General features: G+C 30.3%; 1 protein-coding gene across 1 annotated transcript in view; it reads right to left on the bottom strand.

Annotated features, from left to right (window-relative positions):
* Positions 1 to 1,498: 1,498 nt before the first annotated feature.
* LOC129958057 (uncharacterized) overlaps positions 1,499 to 12,840 on the bottom strand; it is a 48,544-nt gene continuing 37,202 nt past the window's right edge. Inside the window, exons 5-6 of the mRNA XM_056070221.1 lie at positions 6,045 to 6,227; positions 1,499 to 2,002 (exon numbers count right to left, since the gene is read on the bottom strand). Of these exons, the coding sequence (XP_055926196.1) occupies positions 1,840 to 2,002; positions 6,045 to 6,227 (346 nt within the window). The 3' untranslated portion in view covers positions 1,499 to 1,839. The remainder of the gene's footprint in view (positions 2,003 to 6,044; positions 6,228 to 12,840) is intronic.

The raw sequence follows: 12,840 nt of genomic DNA, 5'->3' as shown, positions 1-12,840 counted from the left end.
ATAGAAAATAGCCTTCTGGTTCACTTCAAATTTAAAAATATTCATATCTCGTTAACATAGTTCAGAATGATTTACAACATGTTAATATCTTTTTCTCCGTTTCTGTGTGATTTTCTCCGTGTTTATATGTTTACTTAAGAAGTGGGCTCATTTATAAAGACTCCTTTGAAAATGAGAATGGTTTTTTTCCCATATACAGTGGATAGTATTTAATTTGAAAGACATGCCTTACACTACAAAAAATTTTTAATTAAAGGAAGAAATTTTGCAAGCAGAGCATTTAGTAGCTTCAACTAAGAAATCTCGCCTAATAAAAAATAAATATTGAGTTTCAGGAATACTTTAATTAATTTTAAGTAATTTAAAAGTTATTATAAGTGATATTTTATTTGTTGACACTCTTAAGCTTCATTTGTTTATTATGAATGTAGACTTTCAGGGTATAATTTAAAAACACTTAATATAAAATGAATATTGCATCAAGTGGTCATATATTTTCAGTTGGAATAAATTCGACACAAAGCTTGAAGCTTTCTATTGCCGAACAGCTTTTGTCTTAGCTTACATTACGTAGAAAAAAATCTGCTTATGTGTATTCAAATTATTTAGAAAGAAAATTATTTAAATTGTTGTCAAATTATCATGCCTATAGAAGTAATATACTGCTTTTTTAGCAGCTAGTACTCAACAACCTTGCAGACAAGAATAATTTTTGCTCGACAGACCGCACATATAATGGCAAAATACTGAAATATGTTTATATCCATTCTCGTTATTATAAGGATAGCTTTGATATACGTTACCATTTAATATTCATCTCACAGATATCAAACACTATCTGCAAAGTTTCATTTGACAGTTTTAGTTCTACAAGAGATATATCGTAACGTAAAATGCTTTGATGTGAATACATACTTCTTCAGATGATAATTTCGTTCATGAAATAATTTAAATAAAAAGAAACTTTCACTCACTAATGTATACTTTTCAACGATGGTAAACTTTTTACAGAAAAAAAATATGCCTTCAGACAAGTAAGAAAGATATTTATTTATTTATTATCACCTTGTTACTTATTCAAACGAGTGAATTTATAATTAATTAATGCCTACACTTTAAACGTGCTATAAGATAAAACTCGACATTGATCTCTTGATTTAAAAGTTTGAATAGGAACTTTTAATTATAACCCAAAGTTATTTTTTTAATAATTTTTTTATAGTATTTTGACTTGAAGACCATTCTTTGAAGCATTTTTTTTCTACACTGTATATAACTTTTGTATATTTTCATGATTAAACATTGCATGCAAACCACTAAATAAAATGAATTGTAACTATATTTTTATAAGAATTCATCAATCCTTTGCCCACTATTTTTATCTCCAACCCTTGTAATTTTACATTTGCGTTTTTCCCCCGTTATATTTGGGAATAATTTTGTAGATATATATATATATATATATATATATATATATATATATATATATATATATATATATATATATATATATATATATATATATATATATATATGTTCACATTTCTTATAACTCAGTGAAAATAAAATGATTTCTCTATACATTTTACTATTGATCATTTGCTGAAATGGTGATCGATTTTAAACACCAAGTTATCTACTCCTAACAGCAATTCGTTCGTTCAATACACTCAGAGGCAAACAACTGCGGTTTCCCTTTTATACTTCTTCATATGTCTGAAAACATTCCAAAGGATTTATTCGACTTAGAGGGCAACTGATGGTTCAGTATCGCGCCAATAAATAATGACTCTTGCGCCTTGGAAGACTAGAATATTTCATTGTAGCCATTGGCCCCTTTTATGGATCTTCGACATGGTCTTCGAACGACAGAGGCCGAATTTTCATTTCTGAGGATTTCAGAGAATAATCTCCCCTCCATCTTTCCCATATAATTCCCAGAAAATAACCATTTTCAGTCGGATCTGTATGGTAAGGTCCATTCAAGTTAGCTTCGAAGCATCTGCAAAGGAAAATTAAAAAGAAAACAATGAACATAAAATTCATTCAAGTATACTTATAATACAATATTCATTTGTGTCATTAGACATTTTAAAAGAACTGGTAATACATGATTATCTTTGTTAGTTTTATTTAAAAATTTCCCATATTATGAGAAACAAATGTAATATTTACTTTAAGCTCTTAGATGATAATTTGGGTTATAAAATTCATAACCGATCTTAATGAAACCCAGAGTGCATGTTCGACGGCGGAAAGAAATCCTGGTAAGAAACATTTTGCATCGCAGTCTAGCCTTTTATTAGTTGAGAAGGCAGTTTTCATTTGGAAAGTGAAACTAAAGAATTGCTTGATCAGCATTTTAAATAAAGCTCTTAAAATTGGAGAGTTCCAAAAATCAATTAAAGAAAGTTAAAGTTACAGCTCCTAGACTTTGAAAGATGCGAAGAAAAAAATCTCAAAAGGGCGGATAAATCGAATTCATTACATGCAAACATTTATTAATTTTTAAATTTCTCTTTGATTTTATTGAAAGTGTTAGCTATAATATTTTCACTTCATAAAGATCTCCAGAAGTCGAAGCGCATGCAGTTTTTTAAGATAAATAAAAATCTGAAAATTGGAAATATTTAAATAATTCTTAAAATACATAAACAAAATCTTAAAGGTCGATCTATTTCTGAATAAAAACGAATAAAAATATTTAAAAATATTTATTTTTTAAAATAAAATATTACATTATGTGAGAACAATAGTCTTTTGTTGTGAGCAGTCAACATAATAATATGACTGTGACCGGCTAAAAGTGCTTTTTTTTTTAATTCTTATAATTTATTGATCAGACTTTTTCCCCCTATTTCACGATTTTCTTTATTATAATTTCACTTCTCTGACATTAAAGGTTTTTAAATTCTTTTTTAATAGAAAATAAAAGTAAATCTTTAAAATAATACTTGTCATACATTTGGATGAATTTACAACAGAAAATTTCAAAAAAAATTTATGACATTAATCGCCGTAATGTTCATGTAGATTATCATGGACGTTTTTCTCAATTTATGGCATATATGAATTTTCCTTTTGCGAAATAAAATATTTATGAACAGATATGTTAAGTGTAAAGACATCCGTGCGGTTAATAATATTGTTCAGAATGATCATTTTAACAAGGAAAACTATTTTACATTTGAAATTTTTAATTTATGTATCTCATTTCAAATCATCTTCTCTTTCTCAATGAAATTACGCATGCCTATTATATACAATTAAGATTAAAAACACAGCACGGTTCAAAAGCCATTAAACATCAAAAGTAGTTGAGTTGTAAAAACCAAGTCATTTTACAACAGAATATGTTGTGACAAACAAAAAGGCTAGTCGCTTCAGGGGTTCTTTATTAAACCATTAACCAGATAAAAAAATAGATTTAGTATAATTTAAATTCTCAATAGCACAGCCAAAAATATTAAAATGCGAAACGTATATAGCTTTGCATGGTAAGTTCGACGCTTACTCAATCTTAATTAAGCAATCATGCAACTGCTGTTTTGAATAAATTTGCATTCCATTCAACTTGCGCTGTACATTTCATTTAAAATATCATTTGGATTTACTTAGCTTACTGACAAAGAACTCCCTGCAGCTATCGTCCTTTTGTGTTTGTAATCTATTGTAAAAATAACTAATAACCTAAGGACTTTTGAATCACTATGTATATTCGCTGTAAAATAGAATGTTCAAAACTGTAAAAACGGAGATTGTCTTACGAAACAAAGTTTTCCATACTTTGGAGAATCATGGTATGTGAGCATAAAAGTTTTATTTATCATCCAAAACGTGCTAGATAGTTTATCTATATTGCCTTTCAATTTTTAACACAGAATGAATCGTGGACCTAATGTGATAGTTACTTACATATTTTAATTTATTTTTCTTCAACATTGTATAATTTTTATTATGTTTTGTTTTATTTATAACTATTTCAGTTTTACTATAAAACTGAAACAGTTCTTCACTCGCATATAAAACTGTGCGCAACCATTTCAAGTCCAAGTCAAGTGCGAACCATTTCGCAACCATTTCACATAGCGCTATCTTCTCCTGTCGAAGACAAATTCCTCCTCTGATTGTCAGTAAACAAGTGTTCTGACACTCATATTACAGGATAGAAGTTTTACCTTTCATATTAACTACTCAAAGAAAAAGGCACCCTTACACTTTTGTTTATTATTAAAATTTCTTTTTCTTGAGTAGTTATTTTTGATATCAATCTCCAAACGGAACTTCGGCAGACTGAAAAACATTAGCTACAAATGAGCGCTGTGTCTTTACAATGAATAAGAATAAAGCAGTAATTGATGTGTAAATTCTTCATATCAAGATTGCATATATTTATAGGTGCAATATTACAGCTTCAGACCAGAGGATACTTCTTTGTTGCTGCTAATGTATTCGTCTCAACAATGGAATTACTAGTAAGCTCGACCTTGAATAAACGATCGCATAGCGCTATTCTGCCAACGCAGAACCACGAAAAAACAAATGCAAAGATGAAGCGTTGTCTGAAACTTTGTGTTTTCAAATTATTCGTTTAGATATTCAGAAAAGTTGAAATTGTTTTTCTTTTATAATTTCCATGATTGTGTTCGTAATTTTAAAGTTTTACCAGAATTTTACATGAGAATTCCAATAGATAGTCTTTATATGACCTCATCGTGCTATTAGTAAATTGCGTCAAGGCACTTGATTCAAAATAAAAGTTTCTAATATATTCAAAGAAAACAAAATTACTAAAATGATGTGTAAAACGTTTGAACGCCATATTTTGTTCAAAACATTTATTTCTTTTAAATTCTAAATAAAACTCTGATTAATACTATAACCTTTATAAAACTTATGAAGGTTATATTAAGGATATTGAAATTATTGGTTTAACTTTAGAAACCTAGATTTCATTAAATTTTAACTCACTTAAAAGAAAATGATATTTCAGAAATAATCAAAATTGCTCATCATGATCATGTTTAAAATTCCACATATTATATAATGCATGATAATGAACATTAATATATTTTATAATCTTAGGTTTCATTTTTTTACTAGTTTTACAATTTTACGAATCACTATCTTTATTATCTATTTTAGCTTGTTTTATATTCTTCATCGACATTAAAAACTGACACCAGAAATATCATAAATAAGTTGGTATTACTTTTTGAAATATAAAAGTGCAAACAGTTTTGTATTATAAGATGAGTAAAGTTTCAATGCAATTAAAAATCTTTTAATAATTCCCTGTAAATATAACCACAAACACAAACTGGCTACTCCGACCCGCCGGAAGGCACACGGAAAAAGCGGAATGACCGGACCGCTGCAACAGCTACACTGGCAGGAGTTGTGGTTGAGTCCTAAGGGCCATCACCGGCCAAGGTACAACCTTTCCTAAGGAAGCACATCTCGTCATCGATGGGAGGAGCCAGATCCTCACATTTTCTTGTACCCACAAGAGTGGTGAGAACCAATCACTATGCCGGAAGCTTCCCATCCTCAATTACGAAGTGTACCCCATGGCACTTTCCATTAACATAAAAGAAATTAAAAGTAATTCAATATAATTTTAAAGCATTATGTCAACTTACCTACCATCCACCTTTGAACGTGTCTGCACAATTTCAACATGAAGCAACTTCATCATTATCACGATCATGAGTGGAAAACATTTTCCCATCATGAAGACTCAGAGAAACACGGAAGAATCTGAATGACCGGACCGCTGCAACAGCAACACTGGCGGGAGTTGTGGTTGAGTCCTAAGGGCCATCACCGGCCACGGTACAACCTTCCCTAAGGAAGCACATCTCGTCATCGATGGGAGGAGCCAGACCCTCACCTTTTCGTGTACCCACAAGGGTGGTGAGAACCAATCACTATGCCGGAAGCTTCCCATCCTCAATTACGAGGTGTCCCCCATGGGACTTCCCATAAACATAAAAGAAATTAAAAGTAATTCAATGTAATTTTGAAGTATTATGTCAACTTACCTATAATACCACCATCCACCTTTGAACGTGTCTGCACAATTGCAACATGAAGCAACCTCATCATTATCACGATCATGAGTGGAAAACATTTTCCCATCATGAAGGCTCAGAGAATCCGTAGCATTTCCGTGGTAACCTCCCACAGAAAGTCTGTATTGTTTGCTTTCATCTTCCACTTTAAACCTGCAATATTGAATATATTCTTTAAATAAATAATAGCTCTTAATAAAACTTTTTCTTAAACTTTTTCGATTCGCGATCATATTTGAATAAATTCTGGGATCCCAATTTTTTTTAACTTTGTTTCCTGAAAAATAACAAATCAGAAAATCAAATACTGATGATGATAATGAAAAAAAAAAAAATCATAAAATGATTTCGCTAATTTTTTATTTTTAATTGAAAAAGGAAAAATCTATGAAAATGTCATGACCCGAATGGAATTGCCCTCCGCAATTTAAGAAACTAAGATTTATAAAATTTTGAAAACTATACTTATATATCTTATTTTTTACATATGTGAAAGAACAAAAATTTAAAAGTAATAAAAATGGCAATGAAAAATAACTAAAAGTAGTTAGCATGATATACATCCTGTTTCGCCCTCTACTCCAAAAATCAATCATTCTTCATATGAATTTGCAGACCAGTGAATTCAAAGCAATTTATTGACCCACCATCTATTAGTTTTTCTAACACTCCATTCAATGTCTTATTTAAGAACCTAATATTCATTTTTTTTAATATAACCACATGTTCATGCACACGTTTAACAATAATTGCATAAGTAGTAATTCTTCACTTTTATCATCGGTGTCTTTTCTAGTGTTCTCTTCTATATTTAACTTTGGTTAATCACACAGATTTACGATAGAATAAGATTGCTAGTATACTACTCAAGATATATCTAGCATACTTTTAGAAAGCATACACAACATAGTCAACGAGCATGGTAGCACGATAGAGTAGTACCTGTAGGATAATATTCACTAGGTGACCTCTGCATATATGATTTTTTTCACCGTTTTACCTGATTTGCATTATATAATAGCAAAAAAGTTAATTTTTTTAAACTTAAATTTAACTAAACTATTTTACTCTGAAAGTAAGTCACAATCTTAATAAAATACCCAATTTATTGCCTTAATAAATCACTTACATGTAAATACTAGCAATAAAAACACTTTATGAAGAAAAGTAATACAGGCAAATTGATGCCAATTTAAATATTAATTTATGAAAAAGGGTCAAATACAATAGAAATGATCAGAATAAATCATATGGGCAAGTAGAAACAATCAAATCCGTATTGTTAATAGACCATATGGCTTCCTCTATACCCCATTTTGGTTGTCTTACATTTAGTGTTGGTAAATAGAATGCCAAACCGATATATCATTTTGGCCTTAATCTGAGTAAAAAATAATGTATAACATTTATTTACGTTTATGGCAAGTTTAATCTATGAAAATGTATCACAAGGACTAATTATAATAAAATAAAAAATTACAAAGCTACATTAACTTAATGCCTCAAAAAAGCTTATTCTAGATCAGCTAGCTTATCAACTCTTTTTAGAAATACTATCTTATAATTAGAACATAAATAAAAAAAAGTCATCTAAGCTACTAAAAAAAATATCAATGCAAATTTATAATTAGGAAATTAAAAACAAGTTTCTAACAGTTCTTTCGTGCTTCTTGTGCTTTGCAGATACGTGAATTTGTTTTCAGATTTCCCAAACTAATTCAGATTCAAGCCGCAGTATAAACAGATGAAAAAATTTCGAATTTCATTCAGTACAATATTTAAAAGGAACTTGCCGATTTGAACATTTATAAACATTCTAAATTTTGTGTGTGTGTGTATGTGTGTGTGATTTTTTCGGCAAACTTGATTATTCTCAATATTTTACGGTTATGTTTATCCGTTAACTATGAGTCGAAATATATATATATATATATATAGAGAGAGAGAGAGAGAGATTTAAGATTTGTGAAACAGTATAATTATACACAGTATGAGTATAATTATAAAGTCCGCTTTTATTTTGATCTGGTAATTTTACTCCTTTTACATGTAGTAACTGAATTAAAGAAAGTTAATGTACAGTTGAATCTAATAAGATATGTATGTATTGCTGTTCAGTAATATGCGAGAGTTGTTTTCAAAACATTTATAATTCTCGTATGAATCACAAAAGATATTTTAAACTTAATTGAAAAGAAATAAGATACCTAATATCTGTAGTAAATGCATGCAGTTCTACAGGTTTACCTTCAAAGTTCAAAAATGTTTAAATCTTCATTCTCACCTCTCTATTGTGTTTTTGAGGATGATTTCAAACTTTTTGACTAAATACTTGACAGTCTTTTGGAAAAGGTTTCGTTTTTGTAATTCATTTGTTTTACATTAAAATTATTTTAAATACAAATAATTAAGCTCTCTTCATAAAAATAATGAAGTTGCCTATTTTTTTTATTTTTTTTTCAGTTCTAAAAAATTAATAAAAATGTATTGACAAAAATAGGAAAATGACCGAATTATCTTCACTGATCATAATAACTTCAACCAGAGGGGATGATCACCCCGGAACTTTCTGGCTTATTTTCTAATAAATCTGCGTAACCACATTCATTAGTGAACAGTAATTGCGCCGGCGTCCTGGCCTAGGGGCCTATTTTCTTACTTATTTATCTCACATATTTTTCACCTTGAGAAAAGAATGTGAGGTAAGAATAGGAAGGAATATACTAACAAATAACATTTTAAAGTAGCAAATTCTGCGCTAAGAAGGCTGTTGTTACCTTCTGAATTCTGCTAAATTAACCTCACTTTTCTAACTACTACTGACTAACCTCATTAAATGCAAGCATCCACACAACTCATGCATGAATTAGTCTCGTCCTGGTGACAAAGAGTAGCATGATTCACTTCCAAACTGTTTAATCTAAAACGGTTTATTTTCGGGCGAGAAGAGCAGAAATGTTCCGTATCTAAATGGAGTTTCCTAATCGCTGGCATCTAAATAGGAGCTGGATTCAACTGAAATTAGCCATTCCGAATCTCTTTCGATAGCCGAATCAATATGCAAAGGGTATTCATTTGACAATATAGAAAGTATATTAGCTTTTACATAGCTAAAATATGGTAAATTTTATTATTTAAATCCAAATTGGCTTACTCTTTGTTCATTACGTATTAAACTCTCATTGCTTGAATTTATGTCACGCAGGATCCTATGTGACGTATTGAAAGCCACGTGCATATGTAAAGTTTCTCTTTCAATTGATTTTCTTCGACTATTTAAAATTTATTTTATATGTATCAATAATTTCTAATTTATAATAAAAACGATCATTTATCAGTTCTTAAGCTGTATAATTTTCTATTGTATCTAACTAGATGATATTCTTTGTTTTGAAAAGGTGTCGTATTGATTTAGCTTTCAGTTCAATTCATGGAACGCTTGAAATGTATATGGATTTCACCTGATCTGTGCTCGAATTTTAACATATGTAAATGATTTACTTTTAGCTAATTAATTTATGCCTAGTATTCGATGCCAAAAATCACCCTCGTGCCCTATAGTTTTATAGAGTATCTAAGACCCAATATTGCAAAAGAGAAGCGTTCCTCTTATGCTCCATCGCTCGCCACCGGAAGATGAGTCGAGCTATTTTCCTCCTACTTTTCCCCCAGATGAGGAGTTGCGTTTCGATTCTCTTTTGTTATTACTTCATCTCTCAGTTGAAAAGTTTTTGTGCTTTCTTCGAGTTGTATTATTGTATTATTTTAACCTTCCTTTTGAGCTGTAATATGAAGTGAAGTGAATGAAGGAGACAGTGACGTCATATCCGTATTCCAATCTAAATATTTTCATCATTTGTCTAGTAAATTTCAATTTATCTTGATCAAGAGTAAGAAAAGAGGGTAAATAATTATATGTTTTTACAGTAACAAATACAGCCTACAAGTCAATACAATATGCATTTTCTAAATTATACACCATTTCGAACAATTAAGAATTGAAAGAATGATCAAGCTAATTCAAAAGTAAATTTTTGTTTCTCAGAAAAATCCTCAAAAATATTTTAATAATCAGAGTAAAATGTTTTACGGTGAAAATTTAATTACGTAATTTTAACGGATTACATTCTTGTACAAAAGAAAATATAATACTGGAAAATATTTTTTCTTCAGATGAAATTTATCAAAGTAGGTAACCATGACAGACTATTTAGCTGGAAATTAGAAAATGTCTGCCAAAATAGTTGCTTGAATCTGTAAATAATGAAGTGGCAAGAGATATATTATCGAAGAACAATACTTGTATTTTAAAAAAGCTTGAATTTCTACTAGCAATAGAATTTTTGACGAAAATATTAAAGTAAGAAATATCAATTTTTGCTTCGCATTTTATCCACCTAATTATTTTGAATAGATATGAGATAAATCTTGCTCATCGTAAGAATGTATACTCAATGTAAACATTTCTTACAATCAACTATATACTCACGATTTACGAAGTGTGATACAAAAAGTATGATTGCTGCCGTCTATCCTCAGGTCCAGAACACGCTTAGAAAAAAAAATATTCGGTACATATTGGCCTTGAACCCACCGGCACGTGTTGAAACTTTCAAGATTGTAGCTCCCACCATTCCCCACATTTAACAAATGTACGTTTTGTGTTTTAATCACACTTTATATGGGAAACATTTTTAAGCAAAAAACAAGAATTTTGCCAAAGGTTTGGTGATACTTATGGTGGGTCTTATAGAGAAGAGAATATATGGAGAAGATTATATGATCTTTATATGGCATAAGAGTTTGCAAATTGTCCAGACATATCCAAAGTCGCTTTGAAAGTGTCGGAAATTATGACATCTGAAGTATTGCAAATGTCAAAGCATCCAAAATGTGCTGTCATCTGTACATGGAAATCGTTGGACAAATTGAAAGATACCTAAAGAATGTCACATTAATTGTGGTTTAATTCAGTACATTATTCTGGCTGAAGATTTTGGTTTGAAATACACATCTACCAAATTTGTACTTAAATAGGTCTCCGCAGACTAAGGAGACGTGCTTTTAGCTGTATTCAATCTCCTCGAATGCACTAAAAATTATCGTAATATGAGAAAAATATTTGATATATGAAGATGATTCAAGCTCATCGAGAACTCCAAGAATTTCAGCATTCGACTTTATTTTCGCAGTCGTAACAAATGCGACAACATAGTATATAAATTTATTCAATGTTCCGCTAAGCAGAAGTGGTAGGATCATGTAATTTTAGAATCATGTATTGGTTGGTTCAAGGTCAATATATAGCAGGTGTCTTTAATTGACGTGTGTTTTTCTTCAGGGTAGACTACCAGTCTCGATTCTTTTTGCTTCTACCTCCTCTGATGATTGAAAGGCAATTTATTTTTTGCTGATCTCACAGCCTTTAACGAAGAAACAATTAAATAAAAAAAATGAGAATACCTCTACTATAGTTAACCATTGAAGGTGTTTACGCCTTGACTTGCTCATTTACTTCCACAATATAGCGCATTTTGAATTTAGCTTCTGTACATTTTAAAGAAACTAATATGCATTTTGCAAAGTGTCTCTTCCTCTTAACTCGCCTGGTTTAAATTTAGCACTGATTTACAATTCTGTTGTGAAAATAATGCGTTAAAATTCTTGTATCTGGCTTTGCCATTTTTATTTTATCACGTTCATCTACACACAAACAGATATACAATAAAAAACAATAAAACAAAACATACTCGATGGTGGACCGAGACGAAATTTGATTCATATCAACAGTTTTGGTGATAATACCATGTGCCTAATTTCATTGATCTAACTTGCAGTGTTTCGGAGTTATGGAGTTTATATGCTCTCAGATAAAATGATAGACCCGCGTGTTAAATAAAATCTGATAAAGATAGATATTTTCTACAAAATTTCATTTATCTAGCTTGTTCCAATTTTAGTTACCAATCCCACAGACAAACAGACCAGCAAATGTAACTTCAACCCGAAATTTTCTCGTATATTCTATAATAAACATATTTGTGTATTAGTAACTCCATGCATGTCATTAACGAACAATAGTTAGGAAGGAGCCTAACAACATGCGATCTTTGGCAATTAATAGCTAGGATGGATTAAATACACACAAATACCAGAAAACCAAATACGTATTTCAGACTTTTTTTTACCGATTTAAAATTTTTCACGGAACTACAAGCGAAATCACAAGATCGGACGGCAAATTTCATATATATAAAGCATTGAGCTTTTGAGTTATTGAATTTACAGGCTTGTGAAGATCGGACGGCAAATTTCATATATATAAAGCATTGAGCTTTTGAGTTATTGAATTTACAGGCTTGTGCAACTACAAACCAACAGACGATAAACCCATTAGCAATTAACAGATATAGTTCCAAATTTGATATATCTCCATCTTAGATGTTAAATTTGCTTAGCAAATTTCATCCATCTAGCTCTTTTTGTTTTGTAGTTATCGTGTTCACTTGAACAAGAACAATAATACCGACAACTTCCTCGGAATGGATTTTGTTCCAAATTTGATAAAAATCTTCAAATGTGAAGGCCATGTAACAAATTTTTTCTGTCTATCTCAAAGCATTTATGAGTTATTATGTTCACATACTTAGTTATTAAAGACAAACCGGCGGATGTGCAGAGAGGCATAATTCTAAAGATGTGTTTTTCGAGTTCTGTGAGGACCAAAATGTGGAGATTCATTAAAATTTCAAGTCGAATTTTTTAA

The sequence above is a fragment of the Argiope bruennichi genome, chromosome X1 (assembly GCF_947563725.1).
Source record: "Argiope bruennichi chromosome X1, qqArgBrue1.1, whole genome shotgun sequence".
Lineage (NCBI taxonomy): Eukaryota > Metazoa > Arthropoda > Arachnida > Araneae > Araneidae > Argiope > Argiope bruennichi.
This window is presented reverse-complemented; position numbering and strand designations above follow the sequence as displayed.